The 19,655-nt window shown below is 39.3% G+C and overlaps 1 protein-coding gene across 1 annotated transcript; it reads left to right on the forward strand.

The window, feature by feature from the left end:
• The first annotated feature begins 5,594 nt into the window (after positions 1–5,594).
• Positions 5,595–15,940, forward strand: LOC309716133 (uncharacterized protein). The gene is made up of 9 exons (XM_082549763.1): positions 5,595–5,665; positions 7,043–7,103; positions 8,293–8,377; positions 8,553–8,610; positions 9,220–9,540; positions 9,879–10,145; positions 10,473–10,739; positions 10,980–11,105; positions 14,344–15,940. The coding sequence occupies exons 2-9, from the start codon at positions 7,069–7,071 to the stop codon at positions 14,442–14,444; spliced, it is 1,260 nt and encodes a 419-aa protein (XP_082405889.1). The 5' UTR covers positions 5,595–5,665; positions 7,043–7,068; the 3' UTR covers positions 14,445–15,940.
• The last annotated feature ends 3,715 nt before the right edge of the window (positions 15,941–19,655 follow it).

Consider the following 19,655-nt stretch of genomic DNA (forward strand, 5'->3'; position numbering starts at 1 on the left):
GCCTGGCAATGCGGGCAGCCTCAGACAGGTCACGCTTCAAATGGGCGACAAATTCACCGTGGTCAACAACGGCACCATCAGGGAGAACATGCTGGAAAACAACATCAACAGGCAGACGAGGAATTCTCCCAAATACGAGAAAAAAAGGTGCGAAACCTGTTGTTTCATGTTCAGTGCAATTGTAGCAGAACGTCAACATCTGAAGCATTTGCGGCCACCTGGCTTTGGATTGAGGGGGCAAAGCCCGTATCATATTTCCCAAGGTCCTGTTGTATCGCTCGACAATACCATTCCCCATTGGGTGGTAAGGAGTGGTGTGTGATTTCTGGATGCCAGCCATGTCCAGGAGCTCCTTAATGAGTTGACTCTCAAAGTTGGCTCCTTGATCAGAGTGTATACGTCTGGGAAAGCCGTACACACAGAAAAAGTCATTCCACAGGCGGCGAGCAACCTGCTTGGCAGACTGATTCTTACAAGGGAATGCATGCGCTAATTTGGAAAAATGGTCTGTAACAACCAAAACATCAACGCACTTCTTGTCAGTCTGTTCAGCAGTCCAGAAGTCGATGCAGACTAGCTCCATCGGTTCAGTGGTACAAATGCTCTCCAGTGTGGCACGGTCATTCGGCTCTGGGGTTTTCCCAACCACACAACGAAAACGGCCTTTCACATGATTGATGATGTCACGCTCCATCCCTGTCCAAAAGAATCTCTGCCTTGCAAGAGACAGGGTGCGGACTTGGCCCTGATGACCCGCCGTATCATGGATGCCTCGGAGAACTTCAGTCTTCAGAGTGTCTGGGACAACAAACTGGTAAATCGTCACGTTCATGTTCCTGTCTTTCTTCACCTTATACAACATACCATCTTTAATCAAGAGTCTGGACCAATGTCTGAGTAATTTCATTACACCATGGGACTCGCTAGCACGTTCATGCCTGGTGGGCCTCTTGTGACGCCGGACATAAAAGAAAACTCTGCCCAAAACCTCATCTTGTTCCTGCAGGTTAGCGAGTTCACTTCTCGGCGTACAGGCTGGACGGGCAATAGTTGGGACCTGAGGGATATCAGATCCCACACCTCTCACATGGCTAATACCACCAGTGTCATGTGCAGCCAACACAGCAGAAACATCCTGTGACGAGAGAGAACCTTGAGGGTTAGCTAGGATAGTTGTAGCTCCTTCCTCAGACTGATCCACAACCAACTGGCAGTTTGCAGCACACCGAAACATATCCTGCACAGTCCCATCCACCAGACCGTGCATTTGGTTCAATAGGGCAGCATAAGGTTCAGTGACTAGCCTGTGGCCTATGCACGACTGGACAAATGGCTCTCTACTCAATGCATCCGCGACAACATTTTTGGTGCCAGGGACATACTTCAGTTCAAAACTGTATGCTGCAAGCTTTGAAACCCATCGTTGCTCACATGCATCTAACCTAGGCTTGGTTAAGATGTATGTCAGCGGGTTATTGTCCGTCCACACTGTGAAGTGGCTCCCTTTCAGCCAATGGCTAAACTTGTCACAGACTGCCCATTTCAGAGCAAGAAACTCCAAACGATGCGCTGGATAGTTTAGCTGAGAGTGTGACAGGGTCTTACTGGCGAATGCCACTGGTCTGGCGATGCTACCATCAGGGGGCAACTGTGAGAGGACGGCTCCAAGGCCGTCAAAGGAAGCATCAACTGCAAGGAGAAAGGGCGCAGTAAAATCTGGATGGGCTAATGTGACACTATGCACAAGTTCATGTTTTAGGGCCTTGAATGCTTCCCTGCACTCATCAGTCCAGTCAGCCGGAGACAGCTTCACGTGGCCCCTTTTAAATTTAGGCTTACGGCCTCTACCTCTCTTGCGTAGCGCAGCTGGTTCAGCCACAAGATCAAACAGTGGCTTAGCTTTTGCAGAGCACCGCTCGATAAAATGATGGTAGTAGAGAACCATCCCCAGGAAGGATCTGATTTTCCTTGCACATGGTGTCACCCCGTCAGACTCCATCAGGTCTGCTTCCTCCACATTGTCTATAGCCTGCACTTTACTTGGGTCTGTTTTCACACCCTCACCACATATGATGTGTCCCAGGCACTTCACAGACCGCTGAAGAAAGTGGCATTTCTTTGGTGCGAGCTTCAGGTTGTTGGCAGAAAGTCGTGAGAAAACCATCTGCAGACGTTCAAGAGCCACCTGTTCGGATGGGGCATAGACCATAAGGTCATCTAGATAACACAACAAACTTGTGAAGTTCTCATCACCAAAAATGGACATCATCATCCGCATAAAAGTAGCAGGACTATTTGTCAGGCCTTGAGGCATCCTGTTATATTCATGAAGGCCAAATGGGGAGGAGAATGCCGTGTATTTTTTGTCGTCATCGTGGAGTCTGACATTGTAAAACCCCAATGTGAGATCCATTGTAGAAAAAAAAACATTCCCACCAAGTGCTGCGAGGGCGTCTGACTGATGAGGCAATGGATGTGCATCTTTAACTGTTCTTGCATTTAACCATCTAAAGTCATTGCATATGCGCAGGTCACCATTTGGCTTAACAACTAAGACAAGGGGGGATGAGAATTCACTCTGGGACTTACGGATTATCCCTGACTCCTCCATCTCATCTAGGGCAGTGCGAAGCTTCTCGTAATGGCATGGTGGGACCCGTCTGTATGGCAGTCTGAAGGGCTTGTCATCCACCAGGCGGATTCTGTGGACAAAGTCAGCAGCCTCACCGCAGTCCATTTTGTGCCTTGAAAAGATGGACTCATACTGCTCAATGAGTCGCAGCAGCCTATCTCTCCATTCTGGGGAAACTTCACAGGACGAGAGGTCCAGGTCCTGCAGGCCCAAATCACACAAGCGCTGTGACATCTCCGCTTCTGATCTCGGTGCGGGCGACGAGTTCTGTGTGTATTGTGTACTGGATCGAATTTGAACAGGTTCAGGTAAGTCCTGCACAGAAAGACAGGGGGACACATCAGCAACCTTAGCATTTCTCCTGAGAGTGAGGGGCTTGTCGGAGGGATTCACCACTTTAAGAGGGACCCAACCATCCCCAAACAAGGAAGTGACAACTCGTCCCACTAGGATCTGTGCAGGTTTGGATCGAGACTGAGTGGGTTCAATAATGACAGCACTTCCCACCGCTGAGGCATCAGGAGCAGGCAGCTTAGCCCACACTAAATGTTCAGACAAGGGCTGCAAGGTGATGCGTCTCTTAAGCTTTGCAGTGCCGAAACTTGGAGGCATTGCTCTGCCACCACAGTCATCAGAATAGGACAGCAAAGTTGCCAAATGAGGGAAAGCATCATCCTGGGTACCAACAGTCATTTTTAACTGTGAAATAAGCCACTTTATCGCATTGCTGCCCAGAATCATGTCATCAGCCTGGCCCGGAACCACCAGAACAGGAATCACCACCTTAAAGCCATATATTGACACTGTAAGATCATACATAGCAGAAGGCGTAACGAGGTGACCCCCACAACCAACAATGACAACGTCTTCAGCTGAACGTCTCTCAATATCAGGTATCGATTGTGAAAGTTTCTCATCAACTGTCTCACTTATGGTGCACGCCATAGAGCCACTGTCCACTAATGCTTTAAGAACTTGTCCACCACTAGTAGTCACTGCAGAGTAGAATAAACTATCAGTGTTTGAGAGCCTATGCAAGCCCTGTGCAATCAGTGTTTTATTTGGCGGGACAATGCCACTGTAAGTAGAATACAAAGTGTCATAATCATTAATATCAGTCACATCCAAGATGGGAGGCTTACTTGCTGGATCTGCGCTGTCCTCCCCTCCACGCAGATCGTTCAGTTTCCCTGATGACCACTGGAAGGAGTACACTTGCCCTCTGGGCAGTTACGTCTCGAATGACCAGGTAGGTGACACATGAAGCACAATCTGTTTTCCCGACAGTGCGTGAGTGTGGAGTGGGAGCTATCTCTGCAGATGGAACATGGTGTGTCATCTAAGCCCGGTATTCTCGGCAGTCGGGCACTCTGTCGCCTGGCATTAGCTCGAGCATAGCCTGGGCCTTGAAGCAGCACCTTCTCTAGCATGCTGATCAACCTCTCAATAGCAGAGCCATCCTGACTCACAGCTGGCCTCTGCTCATGGTCAGCCAAACAAGGAGTACCATTTGTGCTAACCTCTGCCTTATTCACATAGACACAGTTACCCGTCTGTGGAGGAGACTGGAACCCCTTACCCAGGTGATACTCATCCAGTACCTCCTGAACTTCACGAGCTGACCATTTATCACATGTTTTGGTTCTAAAAATAAGAGCCAAGTCTCTGCAGGGGCAGTGTCTGATGAACATGCGTGCAACCTCCACACCAGAGTTCTCAAAAGATTTCCCCTGCTCCTTAAGACAGTTGCCAACAACATCAGCAGCCTTGTTCAGCCTCAGCCAGTACTCATATGGATCCTCTCGGTCCTTCGGCAGGGTGGAATAAAAGTCAGCCAGGGGCACAGACGAGCACTGGGTGGAACTAAAATGTTTGTTCAGAAGTCTGTAGATAGCTTGTGGATTATGCTGGACATCAATTCCACCATTCCTCACACCAAATTTCACAACATCTTTTGCCCTGCCTCTCAGATGCATCAAAATCTCCTCAGCTTGGTTTTCTGGAAGAATGGCACTCTTCTTTATGTAACTCTGCATGGCTTCCTGCCACTCATCAACAGACAATGAGTCCGAACTCTCCCCCCGAAACACAGGTGGGTCTTTAACCTGTCGTGGAGCCACCAGCTGGACTTGAGAGAGATCTAGTGAGCGGCTGGAGGGGAGATCTGTTGTTTCATGCGCCACCTCAGGACATGTATATGTAGCAGATGCAGGGCTCGAAGTGTGTGGCGTAGTCAGGTGTGACAGAATGCTATCAGCCAGGCGTTGCCCAATTTGCTGCACAATGTCGCTCATTTGGTCGACTAGACTCACATCAGTTATTGGGGGGTCTGAGGTAGATGACTTAGTGTACTGTACTGACTGCGACTCAGCCACCAGCTCACAAGAACTATCTGCTGCTCTATGCCCCACCCGACAGTCACCCAGTGAAAAAGGAACAGTTGTGAACCCTCTGCCCCTACCCACAACAAGGGGAGTCACATTTGGGGTGTCATCAGAGTCACTTAGATCCATATCTAGCAGAATATTAATAGAGCTAAGGTGGACTTAATACAATATGGCAATATACAAAGCCAATATAAAAGTATGTCCAACAGTCCCCAAAGTTTGATTCCGTTACCCAACAGACTAAACAATAAGGAAGCTGATGCTCCACGATGATGCTGCGACGAGAGGACACCAGCCCGATTCAGCAGCGTCACGAACGAGTCACGGCACCAATGTGACCTCTGTGTAGTGTCTTCTCTGGTCTGCATTCACAACAAAAAGGCAATGGTTAGAATGCTCTCTTTTTAATGTCGTGGGCAATCAGCACAAAATCTCGCAGGAATCCTCCATTATTCTGAGGATTACCCAGAATCCCTTGCCCTTTGTGAATATTGCAGGGTCACTTTTTCGACAGTAGGTGGCGCCAATGTCCCATTTAGCAGGATTTAACTTCAACTCTATTTAACTATGTTACACCTAGTATGCACCAAGTGCTAGTTGCATACATACAAAGCAGACTTACATGGAGAGACTACACATGTATGCTGTAAGTACATGTTTATGTCATTTTTTAGTCTAAGTATAGTGTAGCTTTGTAAAAACTGGACTCTTATTGTTAATGCAACAACTGCTAGCTCAGTTTATGCTTCAGCTATCAAACACATATACAAAGTGACAGAAATGAGCTAACTGGTAGGTTCAGCACCTATCTAGCAGCCAGCGTGATGCACCTGAAACTGATAGTAAAACATTAAAGCAGTGTGTTGCAGATAATTTGATTCTATCCGTGTAAGACAGACAGAAAAAAATAGACTTTTTAACTAGTTTTTTTTTTTTTTTTTAACTCAATCTTGTAGAGTGAGAGGATGGCTGAGGAATGGAGAATTGCACTGGTACCGTCTTTTAATAAATCTAGTAACGTACAGAAGGATGAAGTGGATGAGCCATACCATGATGATAAAGGAAAGTTTTGAAGCTAGGTTAATAAGAGAGAAAATGACGAGTGAGCAACAGTTAAGCGCAATGCCAAGAAAGAGCACTACAGATACAGTTTGCATTCAGGGAGTTGATGTAAAAGTATAGAGACGATCGGAAGGAGCTTCACTGTGTCTTTGTGAAGTAATTTCCCAAAAAGTATAAACAACTCTAACTACACTAATATTATTCTATTACTTTTATACCCGCTCATTTAACTAACCTTAATATATTATAATCAGATCTCTCTCCTTGTAGTTTATATGATATTGTACCCCTCTCTTTCTCACTCTGTGTGGGTGTGCTAGTAGATTTTCTTTGTATTTTTAAACATAAACTTCAATCAGTCAGTGCATCTGCAACAAATATAAAATAGAAAGAGCTGTGGTTTTAACCTAACATAGTTTTAGCATCCCACATTAGGGTGTCAACCGATACTTGCTGTAGACCATGTTGATGAGTTCAAATTGCAGGACGTGACAATAAAATCCCTTTAAAGGCATATAGTGCTTCATTGGTATGTTTACAGAGATTCAGAGAAGCATGCGGTATCACAGTCTGTCTAATGAGAATATAATATGGGATTATCTGGGACATATTCCATGATTTTCCATGATTTAAATGAACCCTCAATGCTGTCTTTTTGCATATATTTTAAAGCACACCTTAAAGCATTCTCTTCTGTTACCAACAGTTTAACCTTGAGATGATTTTCTGGGCTACAGTTAAAGTTACTCTTTTTAAATTCCATCCATATAGCAGCTCAAAAATGCTTGATATTAAGAACATGAGAAATAAAATGTCTGAATATCATCAAAAGTAATACTCTAATTTGTCTAATTACTATATTGACATGTTTGCATAATTAAAGACAAGTATGATGAGACACTAAATGCTTGACTAACATGACTTTAAATACATGCTTACTCATTTCTGTCCAAACCACAAGACAAACACAGCAGCCCAAAGCCCGTCATGCCTGCCGCCACAGAGAAGAACTCCAGGTGCTGGTAAGTAATGCTAAACTTAATTCTCATCGGTGAAATTACTGTACTATAAAAACAATTTTAAAAAGATTTCAAAGATCCATTGATTATGATTGTAAAAAATACTAGATAATAGAAGAAGAAATGTTACGAAACCCTTTTGATTGGTCACCATAGCTTTGGTGTCCACAGTTCAAACAATATGTCATAAATCTGTTGACCAGAACTACAAAATTTAAGCTTAAAGTAGCGATTTGAAAACAGACTAAGATTTTAAAAGTAGTAATATTTTGTTTGATAGGATAGCCCTAATATGGTGTTCAAAAAAAGAAATGTGGCCTCAACTAGCGAGCACAGAAAAAAACCAAAGTAAAGAATAAAAATGTTTTTCTAAGCTAGATATTTATAATTATCAGCCATATAACAATTAATATAACAATTATATTTGTTGACTTATTAAAATAATAGGAAGTTTTATACTGTGGGTGTCTGACATACAGGTACAACCCACACATATGCACACAGAACTTTAACTAAACGTTGTACTGTTGTACCGCTGGGTATTTACAGTTAGCACTTGATTCTAAACATGTCATGTTGTTCTTATCCTTCTGTTTCGTAACTACATATTTGCTAAATTACTTTATGTTGTGGAAATGTTTCAGGAAGATCTTTGATGAACATGTCAACTATATCTTATAATCTAATTTGGATATTTGCATTTTTAATCATCCAGTTCTCATCATCATGTTCATGTGCATTCTTGTCTTGGTACATGCAAATAAAAAGTGCACAAACAAAAGCAAGAAGCAGCATTGTTGATTAATGTCAGAGAGTGACTCCTGTTAATTCATTGTGGGCTAACATGAACACCCATTGAATGTGACATAAAGCTTGGTAACTGCTCTCACGGGATTAGCTGTAGCACAGGCCATCTCCTAATTGGAACATTGGTGAATGCTCCAGTCTGCAGAGTATCCTTGGACAAGATACCGAACCCCAAGTTTCTCCCAGTGTGTTTGTCAGAGTTGGAATGTGTGTGCAACTGTAAGATAGTAAAAATTGTGTGTGTATGAAACATGTTGTAAAGTTCTTTGAGTGCTCAAGTGGAAAAGTGCTATATAAAAACAAGTTTATTTAATATTTACGTTGAGTCTAGTCGTCTGGTTGTGCTGAAGGCAAATAATGTCTTCCTCGATTTTCTTCATGAAAGGGAAAAAAGACCAGAAATATACCATCCAGGTGCCAGTGGTGAATTCACATGCCAGAGAGTAAGAAGTGATCTTCTTTTAAATGTGGTGAGTGACTGTTGTTATGGCGACATTAGTTAAAAAGCATGCAAATGTCTAGTATGTCAATAGTTGTTGCATTATTTTCCACAGTAAGAATAGTTTCTATTTATCCAATATGTAGATAATCCACACGTTTGATAGTACACTACACATGCAAAATAATCTGATTCTGTCCAAACAGAAGATGATTTTGATCTACATCATCATCGCAACTCCAGCAATGACCGCTGTGGCACAAGGTACGCTTCAACTATTAAACAGTACGTAGAAGAACAAAACAAATCTACAATGTTAAGTCATTATTAACCTCCTAAGAACTCTTTCATGGCATGCATTTTTAATTTCTCTTTGCTATTTGGGCTGATTGGGACCCGATGAATGTAAAAACAAAGAATTACCAGATTTTTATTTTTTACCTGATTTTTTTTTTTTTTTGACAAAAATGAGATCCACAGATGAGGACCTTCGTTTTAAATTTTAATAGTTCAGTGGCAGTCTAATGTCCTCGTAAGTGGATATCAGGCCTTGTAGAGTAAAATTCAGCATTTTGGTCTAGACAACCCAAATGTTGAATGATGTCCACATATGTGGACCAGGTCCTACGAGGTTAAAGCATTTAAATGTTTTGTCTGATGAGAGAACATTTCTCTTTGATATAGTGCTGTACAACAGTACATCAGACAACAGTGTCATTAATACTATTTCTCAAATTCCATACACGTGGATTTTGTCAGTAACTATTAATCGGTTACATAGATACAAAGTTTATGGATTTCTGTTTAGTACAATTACATGATAGTTATTAATTTCCCTCTTTGTATACATTTGTTTATTCATTTTCTTACCAGGGTCTTCAGAATGCAATCTAACTGAACCTGGACCCCAGACGTGTTTTGGAGTTTTAGGAGAACCACTCGTTTTTTACATACCTACTAAACCACATATGAAGACAAGCTTGAAAAAGAGTACAGAAAAAATTTTAACCTTAATAAATGATACATTAATTAGTCTCAATGAAAAATACAAGAATCGTACTACAGTCTCCACAAATGGAACATTGAAGCTCAACAAAGCAACAAAACATGACTCTGGAGAGTACAGCATGGAAACACACAGTTCTACTGACGGTGTGTTATTGCACACAGTTAACATCCATCTACATATACTCGGTAAGACCAACAACTTATTGACTTATTGAATAACATCTGTGTAATAACAATGTACATGTCAAAATGTGGTTTAGAGCTAAAACCAGAAATTTAAAAAGCAGGTAGTTACATGAACAGTTTATAGATTGCATTTATCGTTGTTCGTATTGCTGGTTATATATTATAAGAGAGTTATCAAATTATCATTCATTTTATGCACACATTTTATATAAGTAAGCTATGAGTAAGCACTTACATAAAGCCTGTATTGATATGTATTTACACTCCTTAGAGTAGCAGTGAATGTCATATTGCAGTTGATACTGTGTCTATATGTGACTATGCGTTTGTTTTTGCAGCTCCTGTGTCAGAACCAGCTGTTACGCAGATGTGTTTGTCACAAAACCAGATGACAGTCAGCTGTTTCTCTGAAGGAGAGGAAGTAGAGCTCATTTTGTCTTTGGATGATAAGTTGTTGATACAGACTACAGCCAACGGTATAGGAAACTGCAACATTTCAAATGTTACCATTAACTTACCTGGTCAACTGATGGAAAACCTGACATGTGTTGCTCAAAACAATGTCAGCAGAAAACAAAATATCACCCACCTTACAAGCTGTACAGGTAATGTAAAATATATGTAATAGAAATGAACATGTTAAATGTGTTGTAAAGCTAAAATATATCTTTGGATAATCAAAGACATAAATAACCTGTAACATTTTTCAAAAGTAGCATAGATCTGTTTTTAAAAGTTATCTATGCTGACAAAGTCTCCCAAAGATAATTCTTTTTTTTGCAAAATTCAGTTTTGTAAAAACTAGAATAACTTACCAGGTACCACTAAAAACAGAGTTTCTGAAGACATATATGATAGTTTGCAGAGCTGGCAGTGGATGTTAAATTGCAATTCGTACTGCATACATATGTGACCACATGTTTGTCTTTCAGCTCCTGTGTCAAAACCAGCTGTATCTCAGGTGTGTTCGTCGCCAGAACAAAGGAAAGTCAGCTGCTCCTCTGAAGGAGATGACGTAGAGTTCATCTTCTTATTAGATGATAACTTGTTGATAAAAACCCAACCCAACATTTCAGAAAACCACAACATTTCAAATGTTACCATCAGCTTACATGGTCAACTGCTGGGAAAGCTAATGTGTATTGTCCAGAACAATATAAGCAGACAACAAACCATCATCCACCTTATAAGATGTACAGGTAATATAAAAAAATGTTCTACTTAGATATTCATTTATTTTATATTTTTAATTATTTTGTTTAGTTTATGTATTCATAGGCATTGTTCTAATTAAGTTATTTATTTGAGTTAAAAAAAATCAATCTTATATGTCTATAGACCAATTACCTTATAGATACTGAAGCATAAATTGCAAGTGACTTGAGGCCATTATATCCCCATTATCTCAGTACATTCTTCTTAATGTATTCAATTTCTAGGTAATATTTCTGACCACTGTGTCGTGACTGTGGCTGTGGTAGGAAGCATTGCCATTCTACCCATTCTGGCTGTGTTTCTTGGTGTCCGGAAATTCCAAAAGACTGGCACTATGACTGTTAATGAAGGTAATATTTTAAATTAACTATATTGCTGCTATCAATTTTATCTCAGTGAGTACCACACATGAATGTATGTCAAATTGTTATAAAACCTTTACAGTAAGCGCCATTATTTGTATTGCTTCTGTACAGGACCACAAGGGATTTTAGTAAAATTTTAGTAAAATAATCAATATGTGATTGAAATGCTGATTTTCACCTTTAATTCAATGAGTTTTACAAAACTTTTTATTAAATGTTTAGTAATTACAGTCATTTTCTCCTCAGCTGTAAAAGGCTGATGGGTTATTGTTGTCATCCTGACAAGCAGTGGGCAGGTGGGTTTATCATTGTGATAACTCGAGAATAAAGCAATTGATATCTTTCGTGTATCTACAAAAAAAATCATAACTTTTGAGAACAAAGTGACGTGTTTGGAAAGTTAGAACATAGGTCTATCTACCTTGACGCTGAGGGTACCACTGGCCAGTGGAGGTTTTTTTTTTTTCCAGTCTCTCGTTTTCAGAGAACCAAAATTTACTAGAAAACTAAAATGATTTAAAGTGTAAGGATCAGTTTTATACTTCAGTCTTGCAGTAAGACTGCCTTCAACCCATGGCCTTTAGCTTAGCTCAGGAAAAGTGCATAGAGAGCTTCATGGAATGGGTTTCCAAGCCCCAGTGCAAAGTGTTGATGCAAAGTGTTGCAAGCAGTTGTGTAAAGCACACCACCATTGAACTCTAGAGCAGGGATGTGTTCTTTGGAGTGACACATCACAGATGGGATCAAGGTGGGGGTCAGAGAATATCTCTTGGATAGAAGAAGAATGGTATATTTGAGATGGCAACTGCAGCTCAACCTTGTACATTTTTAAGAATGTACAAAGTTGTTTGGCCACTCCTAAATGTTTTGCCATCTCTCTGGTTTATTTCTGTGCTTTTTCCACAGAATGATGGCCTCCTTTACTTATACTGACATCTACTTGAGCATTATATTTAAAATTACATCAAAAAGCTATAAAATACAAATTTAGAGCTTTGTTATGACTTTAGATATGATGTCTGCTTCATTTTTCCAGAAATAAAATAGAAACAGAACTTGGTCATGATGCTACTTTTCCATCTATTGTGTAATTCATTGATTAGAGGCTTTGTAATTAATTTTGATTAATCGCATTTAATTGCACAAGAAAATTTGCCCCAAGGCGGCATACTTTTTCATTTAAAGGGGTTTTATTAGGTGACCAAATCAAATAATAGACATGGACATTAACATTGTAAACTCCACCTCTTTTAATTTCTGGAAAGAAAAAATAGGGTTTAAACTGCATTTAAATTCAAAACAGAGAAACAAAAAATAATATCCCTGGCCAAAATTGGGCAGACTTAAAAAGAAAGTACTATTTTAAGTCCTTTACATACATTTTCAAAGTGGTATTGTCTTTAAATAATAATAATAATAAAAATTTCAAGATAAAGTGCAGTTTTTCTTCTTAAAAAAATAAGGTAGAAACGTGTGACCTGCAAGTGAGAACAGTCTCTCACATGGGACAGAAGTGGCAGGATACTTGTGGGCCAGGACAGACAGCTGTGGGTGGGTCCCTGCTTGACTGACCACCACTGCAGCAGGCAGTCTTTCTGTCGCTGATGGTGGATTCTGCTCTGTACAGACTCAGGGCCCTGTTACTCAGGGCTTCTTCATCTGAATCAGAGTCTAAAGACAATGAAGAGAGGAGGAGGCACTTTGTCTTTGCTGGCTCCTTTGTGGTGGCATCTTTACACTATTCCTGCAGCAGGGCCTCAAGGCTGGTTCAAACCTCTTCTCACTCTCCCCTCGCAACACACTTGAAATCCTTAAAGCGTGGGTCAAGCACAGTAGCTATCTTGAGCCACTGATGGTTGAGTGTAGCTACACGTTGGGATAGGTCCTTTGTGAAGGCAGTCTTAAATTTCACCATGTAGTTTGAGTCATAATTGGAGACCTCCACGGTGTGATGCAGGTGGCAGAAAGCAGGTAAAACCACTGAACATGAGACATATGTCTCACCTCCAAGAAGCTCAGTCACAAATCTGTAGTAGACAGCTCAAGAAAGTAATTATTAATCTACACAATAACTGTTAACTATGGATCTTTTTGAAGAAACAGTAACAATAAGTTAAATAGTTTTATTTACCTGCATGGCTCAAGGACTGTGGTTTACCAGCTCTGATGGAGTTAAAATCACTAGCTTGTGCTTTTCTTTGTCCAAAGCAGCAAAAACAGCCTCTTGATTTTTTAGTAGACAAGAAACCATATCCACTGTTGAATTCCACCGTGTGGAAACATCCTGTATAAGTGGCTCTTTCTGTTGCCCCAGTCTTGTTTGCTCCTGGTGTAGTTCTTCCACATTAGCAGGGCTGTCTGTAATGCATCTAATTTTGTTTGATTTTCAGTGTCATGAAGCTGTTGAATTTTACTTGAAATAGTCTTCAAGTAAAAGTAGCTGGAAAGTTAGATCACCTGATGCTAACTGTAGCAAATTTTCTAACCCCCTATCTTCTACCACTGATAGTGGTCTACAGTCCAGAGCAAGCCATTTTGCGAGAGAACTTGTAAGTTTGTCTGATGTTGACTTGCTAATTTTGGTCCTGAAGCCAGTCATTTCATCAAGTTAAGGTTAAATTGTTGATACTCAAACTGACGCTGCTGGAGCTAGCAGCTCCCACAGTTTCTGTGCTCGCTGCAACATATTTTGCATTTAGATGGTACCATAAGGTTTTTGCACAGTTTGCACAAAACCACGCTTTTTTCAAGGCTTCTGTCAGGTAGTCTTTTGAAATGAAATTTGCCTCCGATCAGTCCCAGCAACATGCTTTCTTCTGATTCCTCGTAGCTCTGATGTGTGTATCAGTGTAATTGGTATACCAGGAAATCCAACATTAACAAAAGTTCCTCTTTGCTTGAAATGCAAAGTGTGAATAAATACGTTTCCCCCCTTTTTTTTCTAATTAATTAATCACAATTATCGCGTTAAATTGCCACCCCTAATAATTATCCAATTTTGGGCCTAATGCCTTAAATTAAAGGTAATTAAAACTAAATGCTTTATTTCAATCACAGTTTTTTGTTTGATTTAAAATCCACTGTGGTAATGCACAGAGCCAAAGCTACAAATATTGTGTCATGGTGAATGTTTGTGAAAACTTTCTTGCTACAGGTTTTTGATGTACAATATTAATCTCCTTTGATTACACAAGACACAGATTTCTCTTTCTACTTCTTTCAGATGATGCTGAAGAGGATGTTGTCTACTCAGATGTTAGACTGAAGCAGGATGGAAGAGAAACAAGAGAAACACCACCTATTTCAAATCAAGATGAAAGTTAACGTTGACTTTTGGTCAAGTAGCTAATAAAACTATGCCAGTTTAGCAGTTCCAGCTGTGCAGTTAATGTAAAGGGAAACATATTTTACAAGTACTCACTGGATTACTTTAATTTTGAAGAAAACATAAAGGGATAAAAAAGGAATTTAGAAGGCATTTAATATAATGAGATATTAAATTAAATTAAATTAAATACTTAATACTTAATATTCGAACTACATTTTATTTAACATAATTTAAATAAACTACAACAACCCTGTAAAAGTTCCAACCAACATTTTACATTTAGCCTTGGAGATTGAATAAAAGGCTTTGGTCAGTGATGGTGCTTTCCTTGTGTTGTGTTCAGCAGACGTGGGCTGTGCCTTTTGTTTGAGATAAAAACACAGTGAAGCATCATGGTTACTTTTTTCTGTGTTGTCATGACATTAAAACCACAAACTACATCCTGTATTCACTGAGCTGCTAACCTCTAAACCATGTGACATTACCTAAACTGCACAGACGTCATCGAGAAAGGAAAACTGTATAATGCATAAAACACTGGCTTGTTTGTTCACAGCTGTTAATCAGAGACTTAAGAGATCTAAGATCATGAAAAGAAGCTTTAAATTTTTTTGAAGACGTTTTACCTCTCATCAGGTGGAAAGTCCCAGTTATCTAACCCTTAGGAGGTGATCATTGACCCACTATTAATCATCTGCGACATGACATTAGCCATAGTGTGTAAAAAGGCGTGGGCCATTACCATCAGAGGTTTTGGATGAAACCACTGAAAGACCTTTACCCTATCATGTGACCTATTGAGGGATCTCAGGACTGCATTGTGGGTAGCTGACAGTTGGTGTCATAAGCTGCTCGCTCTGTTCAAAGGTGGTCGTTCACAGTGGACATAGATGGTCTCTTTTGCTCCTCTTTCAAACCAACCATCTGTCTTTTCAGTCCAAAATATGAACATTGGTATCCCTGAAAGAGTGACTTTGTCCTTTAGGTGCAGAGGTACAGCTGAGTCTTGACCTGTCATGGTGGCTCCTCTATGTTGTGTCACGTATTTGTCGAGTGGCTATGCGGCTTCTCCAATGTAGAGTTCTCTGTACTGCACAGCATATGCTTTGTTGCTCGGCTTGTGTTTTGGATGACTGAGAACCAACAGAGACATCAAGCAATACAAAAACATGAAGGGCACAAACTCCCCTGCAGGCAGTTCTTCTAAGCAGTATTTTAATGAAAAGTGTGATTGATATGAATAGCTTGTGTAAAGTGACATAAATTCATCAATAATTTATGTTATATGCTTGACATGTATGAAAAAGTCAGTAAATGGACTTTGTGAGACACGTATAACAATGTGTGTTTGGTCGGCAACCTGGTGATGCAATTAAAATTCATTGTCTTTTCAAATGCAATGATAATAAATGCTTTGAAGCTTGTTGACCAACATTTAGATTTCCAGTAATATTTGTCAGGTTTTGTGATCCCATGCCAATTTTTAACTACAATAAAATCTGTGCTTTCCTCATGTTTTACATAAATCTGTCTCAAAGTGTTACATTTATTCTCTGTATGTATCTCAATCATACAAACCATTACGTTTAAGTCAAGCATAATGTAGAAAGGGACAACGCTATAATAACCCTTACATTAAACAAGAATCGGTGTTTTCCTTTACATGTATTATTTGGTGATTAGTGATAATTCTTGTGATGATCTAGTAAAAGCTGTAACCTTTAGTAGTAAATGTAAAAACGCATAGTATCAGCACTCATCACATGGTGGAGCCAAAGTTTTTACAGTTAACTAAAAGCAGGAAAATGCAGAGCACGTGATCTGCAAGATCTTGTGAAATTCACTCAGATTTAAAAGTAAATGATTTATAAATGTGGAGACAAATCTGTAACTATGTGCACAGAAATGGCTGATTTTCTGAAGCTGCTGAGAAAAAAGACAAGCCATCAGTTGCAGCTGTCACATTTTACATGTGATTTTTGTTTCACTCCTGTGGTAGCAAATGTTTATACATAAATGTGTGTGAACAGACTTTTCTCTATCTTTTGACCTAAATCGTGAGATGAAGATCACAGGTTCGTGCTGTCTCCCACGCAGTACATCAGAACATACATGTCAGTGTGTCTTTAGCCGACACACTAAAAAAAGAAAGAGTTGTGACTTTAATCTAATGTGGTTTTCACACCAGGCTGTTAACTGATACTTCCTTTTGCTTCTTTTCACAAACTTTTGTGATGCAGATTATATTGACAAATGTACATTGCAGGACATAAAAAAGCAAAATAAACAGTTGACATTAATCCTGTGATGAAGAGCACAGGTTCAGGCTGTCTGCCACGCTGTTCTTCAGTATATATCACCAGGTCGAGTAACAGTAACTTAAGCCTATTTTAAGACATCCACTACCCAGTGCAGTTGGTGTCAGGCAGACACAGACAGACATGCTACATGGGATAAATCATATGGTATTCAATTTTTAGGTGTGTTCATAAGTATCCAGTGGTATATCTTTGTTTAAAAAACAAACAAACAAATAAAAAGTCCTCAAAATAACATTCTTAACACAACTGGAACAGGAGCGTCTGGATTCAGTATCTAGCAGTCAGCTATAGTGATAGATAGTCTAAGGAGCTTGGAAAGAAAAGCTTCTGGACTTCTGTAAGTTGCTTGAAGACGTTTCACCTGGCATTCGAGAAGCTTCTTCATTTCTAAGGACAAATGGTGGAGAGTCCCAGATAAATGCAATAGTAACAGTATGTGACTACACCACATTTACATTCCTTGTGTTACTTCTTTCAGATGTTGCTGCAGATAACATTTTTAACTCTAAACTTCTATACAAAGAAAACATCACTCAAGTCACAGGAAAACTTTAACTTTTGCGCAAAACATTATATCTGACCTCAACTTAGCTGAAACTCTACAATGATGATTCCTATCAAAGTAAGACATCTGCAATTGATGTTACTTTCTTATTACATGAAGAGGTATTCTTCATGTAATAAGAAAGGTATTGCCTTCTTTTCTCTGGGCTCATCTTCATTCACCTTTTTTAAGCATACTGACATATATCAAGTAAATAACAACAACAATACTGACAATATTGTAAAAGCCCCAATCAAAATTTCGGATTAAACAAAGCCTTTTTTCAATAGTGTTGGTGCTTTGCTTACATTGTGTTTTGTTGAGAAGATGTGAGCTGTGCCTCAAGCATCATAGCTGGTCTTCACTGCGTTGATTGTCACAACCTTAGAAACCACAAGGTCGTGTGGTCACTGAGCTGCTAAACTGCTAAACAACTGCTGCCGTTGCACAGAGGTCAGTGTGCAACTACAGTATCGGTACCATGCATAACAATGGCTTGTTTGTTCACTATTACGAATCATAGTAGATGATCCATAATAGTAAATGCTCACATATTCTTATCAAGCAACAATACAAAAAACATGAAGGGCACATGAGGCAGCTTGTAATGACTTTACGCATTAGCCTGTTTCATTGTGGAAATAGCTCTAATTGACTAAGTAACATTTTAAAATATTCTATGTGACACAAATGCAGCAGTAATAAGAATATTTGTTGATATGTATAAAAAAGACATTTGAAAAGTGACATTTGTCATTATGTCCCATTTTTGAAGTACAATAAAGATTTTGTTTTCCTCATGCTGTGTTTGTGTGTTTTACCATAAAAAACATTACAACAAAAGCAAGCACAAGAGATAAACAGAATAATGCTGCCTTTTCCTTAATACACAAGTTGATTTTTTCGTCTTCTTCTTCTTTTTTTTAAACATTTTCTTTATTTGTATTACTTTATTATTATCAATTTCTCTGTGTCAATATGTCGACATCTATAATGTTGGATAGTACAGGGAAAGAACAATTTGAGACAAGATGAAGCTTGATTTGCATTTAATGCAGTGATCAGCACTGACCACATGATGGGGCCAAAGGCATTTCTATTAACTAACAGTGTGAAGGTTTCATATTAGATACAAACAGTAATGATAAACTGACAGTGTGTTTTACATTTGCCTGTTTTTTCCATCTTTAGTGCAACATGGCCTTAAGTACATTTTGGTAAAGTGTGCTTTTCCTGTATAAAAATAGATATTCCAGTTGATAACTAATTCTTTAAAGACTTAAATGGCATCAACCATCAGTGACAGCTCTTCATGTCAGTTTTTGTTTATCAGTGGAATAAAAAAATTACCACATTTTTTTTCTTTCAAGTTCATGAAGGAAAACATCTGTCATCTGTCACTTGTTGGGTTGAAGGAAGTAACTGAGAAAGAAAAGAAATAGAACAGCAGAGTTTAATGGGTGAAGATTTTACTTGCACATAATTTCTTCAAACTCACTCTCACAACATTACTTAGACCACAGAACACTGTAGTTGAAACCACATCCTTTTATTCCCCAGAAGTTATGTAATCTCATCTATATTGAGCCAGCACTCTTTTTTTTAGTTGTTCATTTCTTTGTTTTGTCCAGGTTTTCTTAATATAGTTTTTCATTTTCTTCAATACACGTACATTTTCTCACTTCTCATGAATATCAGAGTATCCCTCAGCACTTTTCTGTTTTTTCATGTGTTTAAATGTAAAATACAATTTACAAAACTATTATATTTCATTCACACTCATCTGTACATTCCATGAAGGGACCTAGTCCGCAAAAAATCAGCATCTCCCTTAAATTCTTTGTACCTGTTGACTGAGAATTCAACCTATCTGCCATGGAAAAGGATTAGAAGATATAATTAAAATAATTTTTATTAAATTTTTCCAAAGACATTTTCTGAGGATAAGCAAAACATTGCAATGCATTGGGGGGTTCTCGTTCTCTCTAACGTCCAGCATGATTTCTACCAGCTTCCACTGGCTGAGACAGAGGTGAAGGATGGGTTTTTTTGTCACTTCTCAAGCTTCCACTGATTCAAGACGGGCTAATTGGACTGTAGCTTATAGGAAAAAACAAAACAAGCCAACAAATAAGCAAAAAAACAGGAGAAGACAAGCCCCCAGAAAAGCTCCTGCTCTGTAGGACGTAACAAAGCACTTTACCATATACAGATGACATGCACATTAATATAACCAAGCATGAGTGAGAGCAAAGTGAAATATGAAAAAAGTACTGAAGGAGAAAAAATAATCAAAAATGCAAAAATTAAAATAATAATGTAATTTTTAAAATTACATTATT

This window comes from Aulonocara stuartgranti, assembly GCF_965226115.1.
Source record: "Aulonocara stuartgranti genome assembly, chromosome: 10".
Taxonomy (NCBI): Eukaryota; Metazoa; Chordata; class Actinopteri; order Cichliformes; family Cichlidae; genus Aulonocara; species Aulonocara stuartgranti.

Coding starts and splice junctions, on each gene's coding strand:
- LOC309716133 (XM_082549763.1), top strand. CDS start 7,069: ATGCCTGCCGCCACAGAGAAGAACTCCAGGTGCTG. Junction 7,104..8,292: donor GAGAAGAACTCCAGGTGCTG/GTAAGTAATGCT, acceptor TCTTCATGAAAG/GGAAAAAAGACCAGAAATAT. Junction 8,378..8,552: donor GTGATCTTCTTTTAAATGTG/GTGAGTGACTGT, acceptor CTGTCCAAACAG/AAGATGATTTTGATCTACAT.